Raw genomic sequence first — 23,134 nt, forward strand, 5'->3', positions numbered from 1 at the left:
TTTGACCAATATGAAAAGTCATGATCTTCATTGCATCTGACAAAGTCCAGACGACGCTTTCTGTTCTTTACAGAAATCATCGGCTTGCATCTTGCAGTATATCCTCTCAAATTAAATTCCTTTAATCTGATCTTGACAGTAGAAAGAGAGCACTTTTTAACAAAATTGCACTGTTGTTGGATTTGGGGAGCCGTTTCAAATCTGTTTCTTAGGCTACTGATCTTGATAGCATTGTCTTCCCTGGTAGAAGTAACTCTAGTACGACCAGATTTAGGAGCATCACAAACACTGCCAGTGTTTTAGTGCTTTTGCAGTCATTCGTATCGTTTTCTCATCAAATTTCAATCTGCGGCCGATTTCTCAATTGGATAAACCAGAAAGGTGGAGATTAATGAGCTCCTGAGAAAGTCGAATAAATGTAAAATTGTGTAACATACAACAACAATTACAATTAAAGATGCTGTGTTGCCTAAAAGGTGGATATTTTAAGCTGGTTTTAAGCTCATTTGTTGCTATGGACTTTCTTTTTGCCTTTTCGATTTGAGGTTAATTTTTTTAAATTGATGTGAACACCAAGGTACTTCAATTAAAAGTCAAATATGAACAGGCAAAATTATAGAGGAATAAAACATGAACCAAATGAGGTATAGGTTGTTTAAACAGCTACATTTAATTTAGCTAAAATTTGCGGCTTTTGAAAAAAATGACAAATACAGACTCTTTTTAGTGTCACTGTATATATATATATATATATATATATATATATATATATATATATATATATATATATATATAAAATGGGTTAAGAAATTCCAACGAAAGAAAGATGTATATTTAAATAAGGGGGTAGTCACCAACGATGTGTATTTTTTAACATTATTTTATTATTCCGTGTCTTGGTTGTTTTTCATTGAGAATTATGTTTTGATCATTGTAATAATGTTTTTAAATCATTGAAATCGTTTTTAATGCATTTCAGACGTTCTGTGAAGCGTCATCTTCAGAAATTATTTTCAAATGTGTTAGAGATGTAAAAATAGAATTTTCGTAGTTCATACTTACATGCTTTCACCCCTTGGAAACACTTCAAATGAACTACGAAAATGCTATTTTTACATCTCCAACACATTTGAAAATAATTTCTGACGAGGACGCTTCATAGAACGTCTGAAACGCGTTAAAAACGATTTCAATGACTTAAAAACATTATTACAATGATCTAAACATAATTCTCAATGAAAAACAACCAAGACACGGAATAATAAAATAATGTTAAAAAATACACATTGTTGGTGACTACCCCCTTATTTATATATATATATATATATGCACACAACTATTAGATCTCTTTCTTAAAATTAATTGTATACCATAATAGTGGATGAAATAATTTCATTTCTAAAAATTAATTTGAATTTATGCATTAATTAGGGCCTCTAATTCTTGTGGAGTTTATACGCATATGCCACAAAAGATGGATATCTTTTGCTTTGTCACAAAACACATATTCTAAGCTTTCAGTTTCAGAATTACATCCCGGAGATGCTGGTAATCTCCAATGACGTTATAAATCTGGAAACTTAATCGGATGTAAAGGTCACCTTGGACCGGATAAATCAGCAATGCCAATTTGTAGTTTAGCAGCAGGTGTATTATTAACCTTTTTGAATCACCCTGAAAAATAAAATAAAAATCAATAAATCTGAAATCTGAAATCAATCTGTCATCACCAGTGAGTGTCTAGTTAACATAGATCGCAATTAATGACATACTAGGGACGGATGTTAGATACATCAACTGCTATTCCTCGATGGCTATACATACATAAATAATAGGTTCCATTAAAAGAAACTGTAAAGAAAAGACGATAGCCTTGTACTGGTTTCATAGACATTCCAGCATATTCCTTGAGACATTTCATTGTTTCATTACTTCCCCTGTTTTTTATACGATGGTAGATGATTCAGCATCTCTATTAAAACATCTTCCAACAGATATTATGCATTATAATATATAATCTAATATATAAATCTCACTATGTGTGTGTGTGTATCTCTGTTTTTCAAATTGTTTCTCCTCCATGATGGATGGTCGCTGGATGGTGTGCAGTAGCTCAAAAGATTGCATTTTGGGTGCAGAATTTTATTAGAGGTATTTAATCGATTAAAACAATTGCTAAGAGATTCAAAAAGGGGTTAAAACTTGAAAGAAATGATAACTTGACGAGTGTAGTGCCATGGCATCGTTCTGCACCTACGCACGTTCTGTAACACAGACATTTATTTATTTAGTAAATTTACAACTGTTTTAAAGCTGTTATCTCTTTGGTGCAGTGGTTAGCATCATCGACTACTAACACGAGTGTTGCGGTTTCGAGTTCCACCATTTTTTAAAATTTTTTTTACATTCTGATATTCTTGACTTTTAAATGTTACGTAATAATTATACAAGAACATTTATATAAAAAAAATACAGAAGAATGTTTTTGCTATACATAACGAAAATGCCAAATTCCAAATATATAGGATATATTATATGTCACTTATTTGTTACATTCCAAAAATCATGTAAACAGATCAAGTAATGGTATTTTGTATTGAATTCACTCCTAACCTAATTAACCAACCATTATGAATTTTAATTGTGCATATATGATTATATATTTGTATATATTGGATTCCCTCCTAAACTAATTAACCGATCATTATGAATTTTAAGGATGTGTATATGTTTATATATTTGTACGTATTGGATTCACTCCTCAACTAATTAACTAATCATTATGAATTATATGTAATGTATATGTTTGCATATTTCTATAGATGTCATATTCCAAAAATCACATACAGTGATCACTTTGTTAATGTATTTATGTGTACAAGAAATTCTGTCCAAGTAATAAGGTACTTGTACAGTATAGTACTCATATGAAAAACTTATGTAAAATTATCGAGTAGTTTCATTTTCATATTAGAGATAAGGTACTTGCATAGTATCCTACCCACGAAATAAGGTACTTGTGCAGTATACTACTCACATTAAAAAAACAAAGAATTTCTTACCTGTGACGTACATAAGTTATTAAAAACATAAATCACATTAAATAGTCGAGAAGTATGAATTACATATGAAAAATAATGTGCTTCTTCACTATAGCACCCAGATGAAAAAAACAAATTCTTACCCCTGACGTACAGAAAATTTAGCACAACAGAAAATTTCATAAAAGTATCGAGTTCTTTCATTTTTAAATTAGAAAAAAGGTACTTGTGCAGTATCCCACCCAGGAAATAGGGTACTTGTGCAGTATAGTACCCATATGAAAAACAAAGAAAATCTTACCTGTGACATACATAAGTTATTAAAACCGAAAATCAAGTAATATATTCAAGTAGTATGACATTTATATAAGAAAAAAAGGTGCTTCTTCACTATAGCACTCTGATGTACAAACAAACAAACCCTTGCCTGTGACTTACAGAAAAGTTATGGCCCTGTCGGTGGGGCATTAGAATACGCCGACTGCCCCCCTGCAGAGGGTAAAAGTCCCTCAATGGGGGTCCTGGATATGACCTTAAACTATATCCAGTGGTGAGGCCCCAGCTTGTGGGCTTTGGGGAGTGTGGAGCTACCCTTTAATTACCATTGCTCCCAGGTCCACTCTGACCCAGAGTGGTAGTACCTGTTAGGGTCCCAACTATGGGTTAAATAGAAACCGACATGAAAACAACAAATGTATTCTATTAAAAAAATTTTCTTCAAAATCTTTGGATTCGGCATTAAATAACCCAAAAAAGGTTGATATGCCGTAATACAAAAACAACCAACCAACCAACACAAAAGTTATGTAAATTATTCTAAATATGTTGTACATTACCCACCCTAGGTAAGGAAATTTTTTTTCCATACATGTGCTATAAATTTCCTGTCCTAGGGAAGGTACAATTATTTCATATATATTTTCTGTAATACCCGTCCTCTTGTGGCCCCGGTCTTTTCTGTATTGCTCTCAGCTTTTTAAAATTTCCATATATTCCTTTACGAGCAATGCTTCAAGCAAACTACAATTTAATTATTTTTTAAATTTAAACTTTTGTACATTAATTTAACCTAAAATGATGAATAATCATCATTTGCAGGCTACTCTAACATTGTAGAAATGTTCACTAACCTGAAGTCTGACTGGTAAGGTTGTAAAACTATGCGTAATTGCTTAGACCCCCTCCCCCATACACACAAAAAAAAAGCTTACAGAATTTATTTCCATGAGGAAAATAATAATTTTTGGTTAGTGTTCTAGAATGCTACAATGTTTCTGAAATGAAAAACGTCCAATTAATATTGCTCAAGCATTTCTCAGCTGGAAGATCCGACTTGCTGAAGGAAAGGAAGGTAGTTGACAAAGTAGAGCAACATTTTATTGAGAAGGAAACTAAGAAGTCGTAGGAAATTCTTGCTGGATTGCTGGACATCATCAGGTTTCTCGCCAAGCAGAATCTGGCACTACGGGATCACCAGGAAGACAACCATAATGATGAAAAAGATCAAGAAAACAAAGGGAATGTTTTAGAATTGGTAAATTTATTGCTCAAGTATGCCCCTTTGCCCCGTGAACATTTAGTGAAAGTTAACCTGGGAAAGAAAATCGCTACTTCTTATCTGTCACCAGAAATTCTAAATGAATTTGTGAGCATTTTGGCAAAGCAGGTGAGAAAGAAAATCATCGATCAGATCAAAGAAAGCAAATATTTTTGCCTAATTTTTTATAGCACTCCTGATGTATCTCACAAAGACCAGATGAGTGAGGTGTTGCGCTACGTAAAAATTGACAAAAATAAAGTGACAGTGGAGGAGTCGTTTCTCCACTTCACCGAGACAGAAGGTAAAAGCACAGAGGACATTTCTAAACTGATTTTGATAAACTGATTCAGATTGGTGACTGTATTGGCCAGGCATTTGACAATGCTGCTATTATGACAGGCCACCGATCGGGTGTGCAGAAACGAATCTTCGAAATCAGCCCAAAAGCTCTATTTGTGCCATGCACTAATCATTCATTAAATCTGGCTTGTGTACATGCCGCTTCTGTAGCAATTCATTCTGTTACATTTTTTGGCATACTGGACCGGTTATTCTCGTTCTTTTCTGAATCTACACATTGCTGATACGTCTTGATTCAGTTGACCGGTCTAAGTATCAAGCGAACCGTGGAAACAAGATGGAGTAGTCGAGCAGATGCTGTAAATGTTGTGGTAAAAAATTATTTGAAAGTCGTAATTGCCCTGGAACAGTTCACAGAAGAAGGAGAAAGTGCAACCACAAAATCAAATGCATCTTTAATTCTCAACTCGGTATTGTCGTTTCCGTTTCTTTTATTTCTGAGCTTTTGGAAAACTATTCTCCCAGAAATCAATGATGCTCAGAAGTATCTTCAAGAAAAGGGGCTGGATCTGCAAGAAAGTTCTGTCAGGCTGATGGCGTTGAGAGATTGCCTTCTTCAGGATAGAGAAAAGATGGTGGAGACTGTAATAGACGAGTCAAAAAACTCTGGTTTGAAATGGGGATAAGCATGGAGTATTGTATTCACAAAAAGAAACGAATGGGTGGTGAATGATTGACTGATGCAGCACTGGGGTTTGATATGAAGTTGAGACGGGAAATGCTGTCTGTCAGACAGGTTGACTGAAGAAATATCTTGCAGATTTCAACAAGTAAGTAAATATGTTTTTCTTACACCGTTAAATCTACTTGACGATAATTACAATTGTCAGCTTGGTGAAGTTGGCAAATATATAGAAAAAGATAAATTCTTTGCCGAAAGGAAGAGATTACAGTATTTTGTGGAAGGAAAAGACAAAATCAATGGACCTTTTGAACTTTATACAAAGATACCACTTTGGGGATTACATCCCTAATATTGTGATCTTGCTGTGCATTTTCCTTACCCGAGCTATTAGCGTTGCCAGCTGTGAGTGCTCTTTCTCGAAACTGAAGCTCATAAAAAACTACCTTCGATCAAAAATGAGCCAGCCAAGGCTTACAGACTTGGCAATCCTCTCCATAAATAGGGAACTTGTAGATAGAGTGAATTTTGATAGAGTTATTGATAACTTTGCCAAAAAAAAAAAGCGTGAAAAGTATGTTTGTAAATTTTCAACCGACTTGATGCCTTGCGATAGTTCTCTCACAAAAATAAATTTATAGCATTATTTTCAATTCATAAATACATTTATTTAAAAAAATTTTAAACTATTTTTAAAAGAATTGAAACAACAAAAAATTTTTTAAATTTTGCGCTTAAACCAAGCAATTACACACAAGGATGTCAAAAAGCATATATAAAAGATGTCTGTTTTCTCTTCGGGAGGCTCGACCTCTTAATAATAACATTATGAAGAAAAAGAAAAGAAAACTGCATCAAACTATCCTCTCCTTGATACAGCCATGTTTTTTTTTGTGAAAATTCAGAAATAACGACAATAAAAAAGTAAATAAAAATTATTTTATCATTTCTTAACCTTTTCATGTTTTCAAATGTTCTCATTTAAATTTATAAATTCAAATTTCAAATATTCTCATTTAAATTTATGAAAAAGATGTTTTCTAAAATGTGTAACTTTCCATTTCTTAAATTTTGTGCTTAAACCGGGCGATTACACACAAGGATTTCAAAAAGCGCCGATACAAGACTTTTTTTTTCTTCAAGAGTCTCAACCTCTTAATAATAACATTATGAAGAAAAGAAAACTACATCAGACTCTCCTTTCTTTGTTATTTGGTGAAAATTCGGACTTTAACAACAACAAAAAAGTAAATAAAAATGATTTTATCATTTCATAACATTTTCTGGTGTCCAAATCTTCTTATTTAAATTTCTTATTATATTTGTTTGTGTATTTCTTTTATAATTTGAAGTATATGTTTTTGTTTTGAAAAAAAATATTTGGTTTCTTTTGTTTCGCATTAACGTTTACATAATTCCCTTCAGATTAATGCTTACATGCTTATCACCATTCAAATTATTGAAAAGAATTTGTTAAATTAAAATTTAAAAAAAAAAAGGGAATTGTGTAAACATTAGTTCAATGAAAATAAATATTTTGAGGGCTTTTTGGAATTTTGAAGGTTTTAACAGGTTGTCATATGCCAGCAGTGGAGGGGAGAGCGGCAAAACAGGTATTCATATGCCAGCGGTGGGAGGGGGCAAAACAGGTATTCATATGCCAGCTGGGGAGGAGGGTGAGAGGTAATTATATTCTAGCGAGGGGGGGGGGCAAAACAGGCAATTATATGCCAGCTGGTGGGGGGGGGGCAGGTAATTTTATTCCAGTGAGGGCAAAATATATGCTCCGGGGGGGGGGGGGGGGCAAATTTTACCACTGCCCCAGGTGACAAAATCTGATGCTACACAAACGGGACCAGCTTTGAATGCTACGACACCCAAATACTTTTTTTACTTTTGAAATCTGAACAAATGAAAATATCATATTTAAGCGTACTTTATGCGTGGGCAAAGCCTCCCCCGCTAGCATGTGTGCAGTCAGCACCAACCCTATTCAGGGTTTAACCGGTTTCCTCCGAAGGAGGAAGTTTCATGGGAATATGAAATTCACAAGCGGTCCTCAGTCGCATGTATATCCCCGTTAGGGGAGATTACGATGTTAGGTTTTTGCAACTTTTTGCAGGGAGGTGTCGACGTCCTCCTACATACAACACCTGGACTTCCCAAATTGGTCACCCATTTTAGTAATGACCAGGCTCAACGTTGCTTAACTTCGGTGTCAACGTGATTATGCCATATCTCTGCTAACATGCACATTGTTGAACAGCATTTTGAGGGTGTTGGCAATGGTCCTGTTGCCATTACTTGAATTGGTAGAGAGCTTGAGTTGTACAGCAGTGCTTCTCCGATCTCCGCGCGTTGAACATTGTGTTATTTTCAGACATGATAGAAGGCTCCTATCGCTCTTGGGATTTGTATACAACTGGTCTGCAATAAATAAAGAAAACCCGTTTTTATCAAATGGTCTGTAACAGAAAAAGAAAACAGGTTTTCATCAAACGGAAATGGAATCATGTTGTCTTTTCGAGAACGACAATTTTATCATTCCACCCTGTCGTGAACACTGGATTTAATTTCGGCAGTCTTTTAAGTCTTGATTACCCTATTTTGTCCTTTAGTTCCCAAGTTTTATCATGTTTCTGACAAAGACGAAAGAATTGGCACTCCGGCATAATCCTCGAGACATTTCATTGTTACATTACCTCCCCTGTTTTCTAGACGGTGATAGATGATTGGGAATCCCCGACGAAACATCTAATAGATATTATGTATTATAATATTATGATATGTAAGATTATATTATTTTTGTTCATTATTTATTAACGTTTTATATGAAAATAAGTGGAACAATTCTTATTTTTATGTAAAAAAATTGTAATATTTATTTATTGTAATTAAGTTAACATTTTTAAAAAATAAATGAACATTTTTTACAGAAAAGTATCATTAATATGCCAAACTAATTATAATAATAATAATACAAATACTATTACTAATAATAATACTATTATATTAATAATAATAATACTATTAATATAGTTTGGTGGGAATGTGATTCTGAATGAATGTACAATATCAAATATGGTACACGGACAATACTTACCAAGGATGTAGTAAAATCTTTAAGGGGTGGCACTTTTACGAGTCTCATGTTGGGAGTTTCCATGCTCGCTGGTATCTCGAGTAGTGACGTATGCCAAGCATTTTTCAACATCAGAGCTGCTTCAGTCGCCAACGTACTTGTGTAAGAGAGAATTGTTTCCTGCAGAAATACCAAAAATTTACAAGAAATGAAACAAAGTGAATAATAACATAAAAAACACTGTTTACAGCTGTTTCAAGTTAATGTTCATTTTAAGTAAGACAACCAACCATATTTATTTTTAATCACTGAATTATTTTTAGAACAAAATTTGTTCAGGTGCCTACCAAAATTACAATAACAACAATTTAAAAAAAAAAAAAAAGTTACAAATTCCATTAAAAACAAAGCAAAAGTAACAAGAATGAATTCATTGTCAAATAACCCAATAAAACATATACATTGTTCTGGTGATCCTTTGGTCTTATCAGATTCCAGAAGAAGAATTAATCTAGTCTGGTGGAGCATCCAGTGTTGAATAATTAGACGGCGCAACTTTACTCTCCCTGGCCTTTGGACCGAGATAAAAGTGTAGTATGTGCCTAAGTTTTTTGTTCATTGTTGATTTTGACTGTATTTTTAACATGAATAAAAGAGTTAATATCTCAAAGTGTAGTATCTGTTCCGGCAGATACTGCAAGCAAAGACCATATGTGGGGGAAACCCCACATATAAGACCTTGGTCAATGTAGGGACAACCCTTCATACAAATTGTCACTATCCAGCTCCCCTACTCCCCAGGGAGTTGGTCCCCATTCTCCCCTTCACTCCTCACATTAAAAATCGGCCTTGTGCCTAATTTGCTCGGTGGGGGAGCAAATAAATACCTGGCCTTCGGGCCAAGATCAAAGTGTAGTATCTGTTCTTCAGATGCTGCACTTCAATTTATTGCTCTCTGTCAGTGGAGGAGAAGTCCTCACGACTGAGATAATTTTTAATTTTTGTTCCTTTTCTCCACATTAAAAAACGACCCTGGTGTCGAATTCTGTCCCATGGGTAGGCATTGTAAATAGGAACTTTACTATAGTTTGTCTTAAAAGTATTCATCTCAGAGAAAAACATTATTCGGTACTTAAGTGTGCTGTTGAAATTAGTTGGTTGGTTGGTTGGTTGTTTTTGTTTTATGGCATATCAACCCTTTTCCGGGTATTTAATGCCGAATCCAAAGATTTTGAAGAAAATTTTTTTAATAGAATATATTTGTTGTTTTCACGTCGGTTTCTATTCAACCCATAGTTGGGACCCTAATAGGTACTACCACTCCGGGTCGGAGTGGACCTGGGAGCAATGGTAATTAAAGGGTGGCTCCACACTCCCCAAAGCCCACAAGCTAGGGCCTCACCACTGGATATAGTTTAAGGTCATATCCAGGACCCCCATTGAGGGACTTTTACCCTCTGCAGGGGGACAGTTGGCGTATCCTAATGCCCCACCGACAGGGCCGTTGAAATTAGTATAAATTCCAAAAAATTACAAAAAAATGGTCCAGTACAAAAATAAGTATAAGTAAAAACAGAATTTTTTCGAAGTTGTGATTTTTCACTGAAAATTAATGATTTAGAAGATCGAAAACAGGGGGAAATAACCGCATTCTAATGTTCAAGTTGCTTTGCGCAGAATCTGATGACACTATCTTTCAGGTCGGCCATCTTGCTCCTTCTTCATCTACTGCCCGCATGTTTTGTTGAAAATCAGTCCTAACAGATCTTCTATTAACCATTTTTCATAATTTTCATACTAATTTTGACATGACACTTTAGTATGTAATAATGTTATTCCACGAAATGCCGTTGTTGGAAGATACACAGTGTGGTCGGACGACACACAATATAGTAAAGCTGTACCAATTAGACAACCGGGTAATGACGGGTTGTCAGGAAGATGAAATGGGAAATGAGACAGTAATTGTTAAAAATGTGGAAGACTCACTAAGCGATTAGAATGTTGTTTCCAATAGATTTTAAGTCATAATAAAAGACTTTGAAAGTTTAATAAACAATAAAATATTACAGTTTTTTTTTGTTTTTTTTTAATTACATTTTCACCGCAAACAAGGCACATTGCCACTTTGTTGTAGGGGGTTACTATCGGGGACATAAGCATCAGGGGTACTGTGTAGGCAGTTGGGCAGCAATATGTCAGTTCACGTTACACTTGAACTTCTGCATGTCAGTACAGTTTGGGAAGCAGGAACCTGGAAGGGAATTCCAAAGTCTATCTGTTCTGGGGAAGAAACTACTGGAATAGAAGGCTCTCTTACATCTAGGGATCTCTACTGTGAAGGGATGAGATTTAACTGCTTGTCGGGTTTGTCGGGGGTATTTACGTCGAGGGAGCACAAGTGCTTGCAGTTCGTCAGAGCATTCACCATTAAAGTACTTGTAGAACAGGCAGAGGGATGCAACATTTCGTCGATGGGACAGAGGCTGAAGTTTAGATGACAGTTCAAGACCTATCAGATTGGCGACTCTCTTTTGAACCTTGTCTAGGAGCAAGAGACTAGTGGCAGATGCACCAGCCCAAATATGACAACAATACTCCATACATGGGCGAATGGTGGCCTTATAGAGGTATAGGATACTTTCGGGCATTAGTATCTTTCTAGCATGGTAGAGAGAACCTACCTTTTTCACAGCGGTGCTGGTGATACTCTCAATGTAATTGTTCCAACTCGTGTTTCCTGTGAACGTTAGGCTGAGGAGTTTAAAAGATGTACTTTCAGATAAAAAGTCATTGACCATTGCTATTGGTGGTAGAGAAGGTTTCTTGTAATTATTGAAGGAAATGAGTTTAGTCTTGGCAGCATTGAATGTGACCATCCATTTATGTCCCCATTCCACTACAGATTGGAGGTCATCCTCTACTGTTTCTGCCATTTCTTTAGATATGTGTTCATTTGTTTTCCTGTCATGTCTGTTATAGAGCGTGGTGTCGTTGGCATATGTACCCATCTCACAGGCAATTTTATCAGGGAGGTCATTTATGAATATTAGGAATAACAGCGGTCCAAGGATAGACCCCTGAAGCACTCCCGCATTTATATCATATTGTTTAGATGTACAACCGTCGAGGACAACCTGGATTTTCTGTTATTTAAGAAGGATTTAATTATGTTATGTATTCTTCCAGTGATACCATATGATTAATTATTTATGTAATAAAATAGATTAGAAATTTTAGTTCTATAAACAATAATTAATTACAAAACAAAAGTCAGCATTAAAAGTAAGAAAATGAAACAGGAAATGAGACGGTAATTGTTAATGTGGAATACTCACTAAGAGATTAGAATGTTGTTCAAATAGATTTTAAGTCATAATAAAAGACTTTGGAAGTTTAGTTTCTGTTATATCCTGTTTCAACTGTATATAATAATATGACAAAATACGCCGAGTGGGATTCGTAACAAAAAGAAAGGTTTATTAGTACTTTGTAATAATACAAATACAAAATGGCTACTTGCTTTTGGAGTTAGATAAATGTAAATGAAGGTAAAGAAAAAGGAACTTAGCGTGTGAGGGCTAAACGCTCATCTGTGGGAAGCTTGGTTAACCGGAGTACACTTGTAGAGTGTAAGACGCGAGACTGGTAGGATGCAAAGCTGCATGGCAAGACTGCAAGACTAAAACGTAAGACTAGACTGCAAACAAGACAAGACGCCCCTCCCTTAAAATGGTAGCTTTTTATATACTGTTTCGTATCCGGTTTGATACGTAGTTATGTCCCTTACAACAGTTTCATAAACAACTAGCGAGGGGTACCCGGCGTTGCCCGGGTGTTTGGAGGTGTGTGTGGTTTTGGGTAAATCAAAACTCCGTGTGTGGGGGCGGGGGTAAAATAAAAATAAAATGTTTTGGTAGGGAAGTATGAGGATCGAACCCGAACCCTTGAGGCAAAGTTGTAAATTAAAGTGTGAAAAAAAAACATGCGATGTTAACCATTGCGCCACCGCGAGATGCTAACGGAAACACGTTTGAATTTATTTAATTACTTAAATTAGCAGGTGCACGTTTTAATGACTTAATGAGGTCAACTTTTGACTGCGGGGTAGCATTTCATTTAGTGCGGGAATGCTTTTTTTTTTCTCCCCCAAGACGTTGGAGGTAGGGGGAAACATTATAGGAAAAGGCCTAATCTACATGCGGCGAGCAAAAACTGTTGAATATTTATATTCCCGAAGTCGAGTAAATTAAATAGACAGGCGAGCTCCGTTGTTAACTCTGAGATATTACGATTTACATGTGATATAAAAAGTTTTAAAAAGTTGTTAGGCGACGGACCGCTTCTCTGGGAAAAGCCTTTCTTGGACATACACAAAAAGCGAACATACATTTTCGCTGTTATATATATAGACTAGCAAGGGGTACCCGGCATTGCCCGGGTGCTTGGAGGTGTGTGTGGAAACTCCGGGGGGGGGGGGTTAAAAAAAAAAAAAAGTAAGTATGAGGATCGAACCCGCACTGTTGAGGCAAAGTTGTAAATTAAAGTGTGAAAAAAAAACATGCGACGTTAACTATTGCCCCATCGCGAGATACTAACAGAAACACGTTTGAATTTATTTAATTATTTGGATTTGGCAGGTGCCCGTTTTAATGAGTTAATGAGGTCAAGTTTGACTGCGGGATAGTATTTATTTACTGCTGAACGCTTTTTCCCCCCAAGATGTTATAGGAAAAAGACTAACCCACATGCGGCGAGCGACAAATGTTGAATATTTATCTCCCTGAAATCGAGCAAATTAAATAGACAGGCGAGCTTAGTTGTTAACTGTGAGATATTACGATTTATATGTGATATAAAAAGTTTTAAAAAGTTGTGAACCAACCGACCGCTTCTCTGAAAAAAGCCTTTTGTAGACATACAGAAAAAGCGAACACACATACAAACATACATACATTTTCACTTTTATATTTATAGATAAAATATTACAGTTAATTATTTATGTAATAAAATAGATTAGAAATTTTAGTTCCATAAACAATAATTAATTACAAAACAAAAGTCAGCATTAAAAGTAAGATATACTGTTCTGGCGGTTCTTTCGTCTTAACAGATTCCAGGACAAGAATTAATCTTTTCTGGTGAAGTATCCAGCTTAGTACTCAATGAATCATGGTTGCTGACCTTTGAATGATTATTCCTTGCATAAATAACCGAGTATGCTAGCGAATGCAATTCTAGCATAAAATAAACCATCATCAACCGAAATTTAAATATACCTTTCAAAGAGCTTTTCACTTTAACATCTTATTGTAGTCTCCACAGGACCCAGCAAAAAATGTATCGTCTCATTCGAAGAAAGGCAGCACTGCTTCATAGAGCAGCCTACCAGATGGTGTATATTAAATCCAGGCTTAAAGTCGCCTTAGACAAAACTTTCAGGCTGTATATAGACAACACATCTTCTACCTACTTGGCTTATTGCACTTTGCCATGTATTTTGCAATTAAATTTGATCTTGTGGAGTATTTGGCAAAGCGTTACATATAATTCAATAATCACAATGAAATAATCCATTTTTACATAATGGATGACACTCTGGTGTCAATCTTGACAAGAGTCGAACTAAGTGCAGATCAGAGTGACATGAAGTTTCAGGAATATATTTTTTTTTTTACATATCTACTTACATATAATTCACTAATCAAGATGAAAATTTGGGTTTGTTTTGCTATACACATAAATTCGAAAAAGTTGTCCAAAAAAAAACAAATATATAACAAATAAATGTTACCAAAGGCAAGATATGTTAATCTACCTTACTGGATAAGTTTTTAGTGTTTTTATTTAATGTAAAATGTTTATTCCCTTTGAATATCATATAGTGTTTATCGATATATTTGAAAAATAAAAATGGAGGTGAGGTCTCTTTTGAATATGTTAAGTTTGTGAAGATGAGTTCAAACTAAAAAATTATGCAAAATACTATTAGAAACCCATCTAATATATGTTACCGTGACATAGGCTGGCATATATTGAGTGAGTTTCTAACAGTATTTTGTATATTTTTTTAGCTTGAACTCATTTTCCCAAACTTAACGCATTCAAAACAGACCTCACCGTCATTTGTCTTTTTCAAATATATCGATAAATACTGTATGATTTTCAAACCGAATAAACATTTTGCATTAAATAAAAACACTAAAAACTTATCCAGTTAGGTAGAAAAGTAATTATCTTGCCTTTGATAACATTTATTTGTTATATATTTGTTTTTTGACAACTTTTTCAAATCTATGTGTATAGTAAAACAAAACTGAAAATTACCAAAATTAAATGCCTGACTTTCAATCATGAATGTCCAACAGTCTTTGTTTTCTTGCTATTCAATACTTGAAGCACTTCTGGATAGGGCTGATTTCAGCGGTGATACTCCAGTCTTTCAGTTCAGGTATAGTCTGTTGATTGTTTTGGTCGACATTATTTATGAGTGGAAGAGAGACAAAAAAAAATTGTTATCATCCACGGCAACATGGTCCTCAACAATTTCGCACATGCAACCCGACACGATACTGAATAACTCTGTCAATTCAATCCCAGATACCTTCGAGGATTTGATATAACATTATCCTGAAAAACTGTCGATTCGAACCTTAATACCTCTGATGATTCGAAACAACATGATCCTGAACAACAATGTGGATTCGAACCTGAATACCTCAGACGATTCGACATGACATGATCCAGAACAACTCTGTTGATTCAAACCCGCACCTCTATCTCTGACAATTCGACATGACACGATCCAGAACAGCTCTGTGGATGGACATGACACGATCCAGAAAAACTCTGTTGATTCAAACCCGAACACCTCTCTCTGACGATTCGACATGACACGATCCGGAACAACTCTGTGGATTCAAACCTGAACACCTCTCTCTAATGATTCGACATGACACAATCCAGAACAACTCTGTGGATTCAAACCCGAACACCTTATTCTGACGATTCAACATGACACAATCCGGAAAAACATTGTTGATTCAAACCCGAACACCTCTCTCTGATGATTCGACATGACACGTTCCGGAACAACTCTGTGGATTCAAACCTGAACACCTTATTCTGACGATTCAATATACATGATCCGGAAAAACATTGTTGATTCAAACCTGAACATCTCTCTCTGACGATTCGACATGACACGATCCGGAAAAACTCTATTGATTCAAACCCGATCACCTCTCTCTGACGATTCGACATGACACGATCCGGAACAACTCTATTGATTCAAACCCGATCACCTCTCTCTTACGATTCGACATGACACGATCCGGAACAACTCTGTGGATTCAAACCTGAACACCTCTCTCTGACAATTCGACATGACACGATCCGGAAAAAACTCTGTTGATTCAAACCCGAACACCTTATTCTGATGATTCGACATGACATGATCCGGAACAACTCTGTGGATTCAAACCTGAACATCTCTCTCTGACGATTCAACATAATACAATCTGGAAAAACACTTAATTCAAACCTGAACACCTCTCTCTGATGATTTGACATGACACGATCCGGAAAAACTCTGTGGATTCAAACCCAAACACCTTATTCTGACGATTCAATATGACACAATCCGGAACAACTGTGGATTCAAACCTGAACACCTTTGACGATTTGACACAACACAACACAATCCCAAACAACTCTGTCGATTTGAATCTGAACATCTCTGATGATTTGACGCACATGCTCGTCGCGGATAACCCTTACAGATAAGAATTTGGGATATTGTGGTCCGGTGAGTTTGAAACCAGGATCATCTGATGAGACAATGCTTAAAATGTCATTGAAAAACAATAAAACAAAGACTGCTGGACATTCATGACAGAAACTTGATGGACAATTCAAAGATAGACTGAAGTTTATTTGTACAGAATATGGTTGGACTGCAGAAAGAATTACAAATTTTATTGGTAGAATCTTGTGTGTGAGGACACCCTATGGGAGGAGGTTGACACTCTATAATTGCAAATACAAAGAGCCTTCAATAAGTTTACAGACATTTTTTTATACAGGCATTCAAAATTGTCATAGACCTTTGAAAATTATGAGATGACTAACCAATTTTTATAATTTCAGGTTCAAATGAACAGCTACAGCAGGAATTGGAATACACCCTACTAAAGCCTGATTGTCACAGCTGGTGAATCTCAAAAATACAATTTGGACGATATGCAATAAAATCTTGCCACAGAAACGTATGGAATGCTTCAGACTGCTTTTGGACTATCTTGCATGAATTAAGCATCAGTTTTTGAGCTGCATAAGAGATTCAAGGAAGGTAGGGAATCTGTGAAGGATGATGAGAGATGCTGGAGGAGTAAGGAAGTCAGAACACCAGAGTTGATTGGCCAAATAAAGAATTTCATGAATAAGGACTGTCGTGTATCTATAAAGACATTAAGTTCACAGTTTGATGTCAGTGTGAGAACTGTACACAATTATTCACGAGGAACTGAAGATGTGGAAGATTTGCGTGAATGTACCAATCCACGACAACATCCTTGTCACCAACTATTTGACCAAGACATGCATCAAAACAGTTCCTCACCCTCCCTATAGTCTAGACCTTGCTCCTCATGATTTTTGGTAATTCCCTAAGCTCAAGGAAAATTTTAGAGGTTGTCGTTATGAGACAATTGAGGAAATGAAAGCAATTGTGATGAGGGTCATTAACGTGCTCGCACTCAAGGACTTTCATGGGGCTTTCCAGAAGTTGTTGGAACGGTACAACAAATGCATTGCAGCCGGAGGAGATTACTTCGAAGGGGACTGGAGTTTCATGTGTGTACTATCAACAAAAGTGCCCATATTAAAAAAGTCTGGAAACTTATTGAAGGCACCTCATAGATTAAGTTATTATAGTTACCATTCCGCCAATGCTTTTGTAGAAGGAATAAGCCTCACAGAAAGAATAATAAGCAGACTTGTCTTGTGTTCCTTGTATGAAGAAGGACTTTTGTAGACCCTGTTTATAATCAAATGATGTCACAAGGGGCTCTATCAGATCATGATGTTTTCGGTTGATCCAGAGGAAAGCACAGGAATTGGGTGTGTAGATCCACTTGTGCAAATTACCTGAAAAAAACAAAACAAAAAACAATACAAAACAAACACAAAATATTAGTCTCTATATAAATAAAATGAACTCATTTTTTCCCGTCTGATTTTGACATTAATAGGATTAAAAATCAAGATATTTCATGCAAATATAATATGCACAAACGACAGAACAATATCTGAGGTGTGTTATAGGCTTATTATTTCTCAAATTCCTCGATAATCTTAGATTTCTATACTTTTTCTGCTGAGAAGTCACGGCCAAAATCGGTTAAGATCAATGGAAGTGGTAAAATATTTTCTCTCTAATAAATTCCTCCTCCCCCTGCCACCACTTAACACCGTTTGAGGATCGTTCACAAGGAACAGTTGAGAAGAGAACACCGGTTTGGCTTCATAGTTCTTTCATGTGAAGTTATTTAAAATCACTAAACTAAGCTGCAGTGCTCTGTGGCGTAGTGGTTAGCGTGCTGGACAATTCACATTATATTTTCACGTTCGCGCCGACCTACTGTAATCGTTTTTTTTTTTTTTAATTTTTTCCTAAACAACTGGAATGGACTTTTCTTGGTGGCCGAACTGTTAACGTTGCAGATGTTTTTTGTTTTTTTTCACTTTATTTTCCTACTTTTACTCATGACTCCGGGTTTGATCCTTCCTACTTACCTACCATAACATTTTTTAAAACTCCCCCCCCCCCGTCCCGGAAACAAACACTCGGGCAACGCCGGGTACCCCCGCTAGTTAAGCAATAAAATGGAATCTTCCATTATGGGTCAAGTTGTCAGATATGGAGTCAGCGTGATGCCAATGGAAGCAGAGGTGTGCATACAGGCATATTCCAGATGGATTTTAATCTACATTCTTGTGTCCCATAAAAAATGACCGAAATTGTAATTAAAACGAAAACAAAGAACTTTATATTTCATGGTCAAGAAACAAATCCACAACAATAAACCATCTTTCCTCCTTTTCTTTCTTCCCATTTTCCCTTTCTCTTCCTATCTCCCCCACTTTCTGATTGGTTTCTTAACTTAAAATGTACCAAACATTAATTCTGTAACTTTTTTCCCTCTCCCATTGTAAAACTCATTCATGCTCAGCAAGGCAGGGAACAAAAACGATAAAATCCACTATAAAACAACCAAACCAAACACTGAAAACTAGTAATTGAAGATACAAAGAATTTGAAGAATAAAAACTTTCTACAAAATAATTGGATGCAACGTGAATATTATTTGCAAAATAACTGGATTCAGCATTAAATAACCTGAAAAAGGTTGATATGCCGTAAAATAAAACAACCATAGTAAAGACCATGAATAACTATTTGAAGATATAAAGAACTTGAGGCATAAAAAACTGTTTCTAAAAATTTGTCGCGCATTCCTTGTGCCTTAACTTGTCATACATTTGTTGTGCCTCAACTTGTCCCACATTTCTTGTGCCCTTATTTGTACATTTGTTGTGCCTTTATTTGTAATACATTTGTTGCATCTTAAATCTGTCATATATTTATTGTGCCTTAATTTGTCATACATTTGTTGTGCCCTAATTTGTTGTACCATAAATTGTCGCACATTTGTTGAACATTAAATTGTTGCACACTTGTTGAACATTAAATTGTTGTACATTTGTTGTGCCTTAATTTGTCATACAGTTGTTGTGCCTTAACTTGTTGTACGTTTGTTGTGCCTTAACTTGTCGTACATTTGTTGTTCCTTAACTTGTTGTACATTTGTTGTGCCTTAACTTGTCGTACATTTGTTGTGCCTTAACTTGTCATACATTTGTTGTGCCTTAAATCTGTCATATATTTATTATGCCTTAAATCTGTCATATATTTATTATGCCTTATTTGTCATACATTTGTTGTGCCCTAATTTGTTGTACCATAACTTGGCGCACATTTGTTGAGCCTTGTCATACATTTGGTCTTCCTTTACTTGTACATTTGTTTTTGCTTAACTTGTCGTACATTTATTGTGCCTTAATTTGTAGCATATTAGTTGTGCCCTAAATTATCTCACATTTCTTGTGCCTTAAGTTGTCATACATTTGTTGTGCCTTAACGTGTTGTACATTTGTTGTGCTTTAATTTGTCATACATTTGCTGTGCCTTAATTTGTTGTATATTTGTTGTGCCTTAACTTGTCATACATTTGTGGTGTCTTATTTGTAATACATTTGTTGTGTTTTGTACATTTGTAGTTTCTTAACTTGTAAATTTGGTATTCCTTAATTTGTAATACACTTATTGTGCCTTAACTGTCATACATTTGTTGTATCTTAACTTGTCGCTCATTTTTTGTGTCTTAATTGTCATATACTTGTTTGCCTTAACTTGTACATTTATTTTTGCTTAACTTGTATTACATTTGTTGTGCCTTAACTTGGCGTACATTTGTTGTGCCTTAACTTGTCATACATTTGTTGTGCCTTAACTTGTCATACATTTGTTGTGCCTTAACTTGTCGTACATTTGTTGTGCGTTAACTTGTCGTACATTTGTTGTGCCATAACTTGTCATACATTTGTTGTGCCATAACTTGTCATACATTTGTTGTGCCATAACTTGTCATACATTTGTTGTGCCATAACTTGTCATACATTTGTTTTGCCTTTGCTTGTACATTATTGGTAAAACTCTTTCAACTTTTGCAAAGATTTGATTAACATTGCAACAACTCTGTACCTGTATCCGTCAAAGTACAGAGGTTGAAAAATAAATTAAAAAAATAACAAAAATAAAGAAAAAGTTGAATGATGTACATACTCATGAGGAAACAATAATATATTCCAAAAATCATGTAAATTGATCAAGTCGTTTGTTTCAGAAAGAAAATAATTTTTAAGTAGTTAATGGGAATTCCTAGCATTACAACATAAATCTAGTAAGTACGAATTGAGTTATCTCCCTTTGTTTTTTGTTCTTAAAATAGCAGAGAAGACAGCTGCTCTTCTGTTACTCATGAAATTTAATTTTCTCTTTTAAAAATAAAACTACTTGATCATTTTACATGATTTTTGGAATATGATCTTTTGTTTCATTCTTCTGTCCAGAATCTACAAATTTTAATTTAGATGGACTGGCACGCTGTTTTTTTTTTTGTGCTAAAGATTTTTGTAAAAAAAAAGAAAAAATCTTTTTTTTCTCTCTCCAGACTAAAAGGATTGGGAGAATTAAATAATTTGCTGGCATATTTAATTTGCATTGTTATTTTTTTGCAAACATTTATTATTTAACCAAGAAAAAAATAAATAAATAAAATCTTTTTATTTTCTCTCCAGACTAAAAGGATTGGGAGAATTAAATAATTTGCTGGCATATTTGATTTGCATTGTTATTTTTTTGCAAACATTTATTATTTAACCAAGAAAAAAAAAAAGAAGAAAGATTCTTACCAGTATAGAAGTCAGCATCGATCTCCTCTAAATTGAGTGGTACATGACCTGGTGTATGGGCTCCATCAATCATTGAGAGGACGTTGTGCTTTCGACATAGATCAATAAGACGACGTATTGGCATGAGAACGGAGGTTGGACTAGTTATATGATCTGTAAAAAATAAACAGAAAATGATACCAGAGAAGAAACCTTACACATGTAACGTGGCTGTTAGGGTTGCAAACAAACAAACAAGACAAATGAATAAAATATCCGAATCAGCATTTTTTTCTTTTTTAACAAAAGTTTGGTACTTGTTGTACATTTATTGTGCCTTAACTTGTTGTACATTTGTTGTGTCTTAACTTGTCGTACATTTGTTGTGCCTTAACTTGTCGTAAATTTGTTGTGCCTTAACTTGTTGTACATTTGTTGTGCGTTAACTTGTCGTACATTTGTTGTGCCTCAACTTGTTGTACATTTGTTGTACCTTAACTTGTCATACATTTGTTGTGCCTTAACTTGTCATACATTTGCTGTGCCTTAACTTGTCGTACATTTTTTGTGCCTTAACTTGTCGTACATTTTTTGTGCCTTAACTTGTCATACATTTGTTGTGCCTTAACTTGTCATACATTTGTTGTGCCTTAATCAAGACATTAAAAATGAAAATCTCGAAAAGAGTTTAAATTGTATGTATACGTTATGGAATTAAGTTCTCCAAAAAAAAAAAATTCACTTAATTTCATCAAGTAGCATTCCCCCCCCCCCCCCATTTAGTCCCAAAAGTCCCCAGGGGATGTTAAATCCTGGTGAAAATGAACAAACGGTGCAGTTTTAGGCCATAACATATGTAAATTTGAGTTCTGCTGATATGGTAAAATAATCCCAAAAATGGAGTGTTTTTATTAGCCCCAAAAGAGCCCCTGGGGCACACCCAAGAGTTATCGCAAGGTATAGACAAACAAAATTATATAGAAATCAGTTACAAATTTTCAGAAAGTTTTATAAAAATCCAAGACATCAAATTTTTTTAATAAGCACAAAAGTGTCAATTTTAGCCATTTTAACCCGAAAGGTACCTCTCGGTGGTCAAACAGAGTTTTCCCAGAAAATTTGTTTTGTTACTTTTTTACTCATATCATGTTTAATGTTTGTGCAAAATTTCAAAAACTTCCAAGGTGTAGTTATTGAGAAAAGTTCAGACGGACGAATGGAAGAACAGACGAATGGACAAGGGTGAATTTATAGGTCCACCCTCCTTTTGTCAGGGGACCAAAAACAAATATAACTTTGGCGTCATCAATTAGAATCCAAACCTAAATTAAAATTTATAGCGCTCTAGTTTGAGACATTACTGAATCAGCCATTGTCAATTGGATAAAAATAAACTAAGATTAATATACATATCATATTGTTGATCTATATATCTATAAAAGTGAGAATGTGTGTTTGTGTGTGTGTGAAGACACTTCTCAACCTATACACTCAAAGAATTTTTGTTCTACAGGCTTAAAATTTGGTAAATTAAAAAATTGACATAATACAGGGTGAAACACTACAGCATCATTTTAAAACTTTTATTGAAAAAATCAATTCACGTAACTTGATTATGTAATAAAAGCTGATATCTATTCAATGTAGCCCAATTCATTGAACTTCTTCCGGGTCGGTTTAGCAACATCCAGTCGGGCATTGTCGTGGAGGAAAATTAGGCCTTTTCTATTGACTAATGCTGAGTCTTGTTGTCGAAGTTTTGGATGCATTTCATCCATTTGTTGACAGTACTTTTCTGGCGTAATGGTTTCGCCTGTATTCAAAAAACTGTAATGGATGAAACTGGACCACCAAACAGTCAGCATAACCTTCTTTTGGTGCAACTCTGGCTTCAGGAAATGTTGTGGAGCTTCATTGGCTGAGCATCACGAGTTGTCGTAAAGAACTCACTTTTCATCACAAGTCACAACCTGGTC

General features: G+C 35.1%; 1 protein-coding gene across 4 annotated transcripts in view; it reads right to left on the reverse strand.

Annotated features, from left to right (window-relative positions):
- The window catches only part of LOC145268693 (uncharacterized), a 102,465-nt gene that overhangs the window by 9,812 nt on the left and 69,519 nt on the right, over window positions 1-23,134 (reverse strand). For 2 of the 4 annotated variants that reach the window (XM_080124213.1, XM_080124212.1), the window contains exons 6-8: window positions 21,180-21,332; window positions 17,584-17,792; window positions 8,667-8,825 (exon numbers count right to left, since the gene is read on the reverse strand). In XM_080124213.1, the coding sequence (XP_079980339.1) occupies window positions 8,667-8,825; window positions 17,584-17,792; window positions 21,180-21,332 (521 nt within the window). Of the gene's footprint in view, window positions 1-1,264; window positions 1,675-4,125; window positions 4,504-8,666; window positions 8,826-17,583; window positions 17,793-21,179; window positions 21,333-23,134 lie in introns of those variants that run through there. The other 2 variants (XM_080124214.1, XM_080124215.1) reach the window with 2 other exon arrangements.

This window comes from Euprymna scolopes, chromosome 44, assembly GCF_053919585.1.
Source record: "Euprymna scolopes isolate OS-2025 chromosome 44, ASM5391958v1, whole genome shotgun sequence".
NCBI lineage: Eukaryota > Metazoa > Mollusca > Cephalopoda > Sepiida > Sepiolidae > Euprymna > Euprymna scolopes.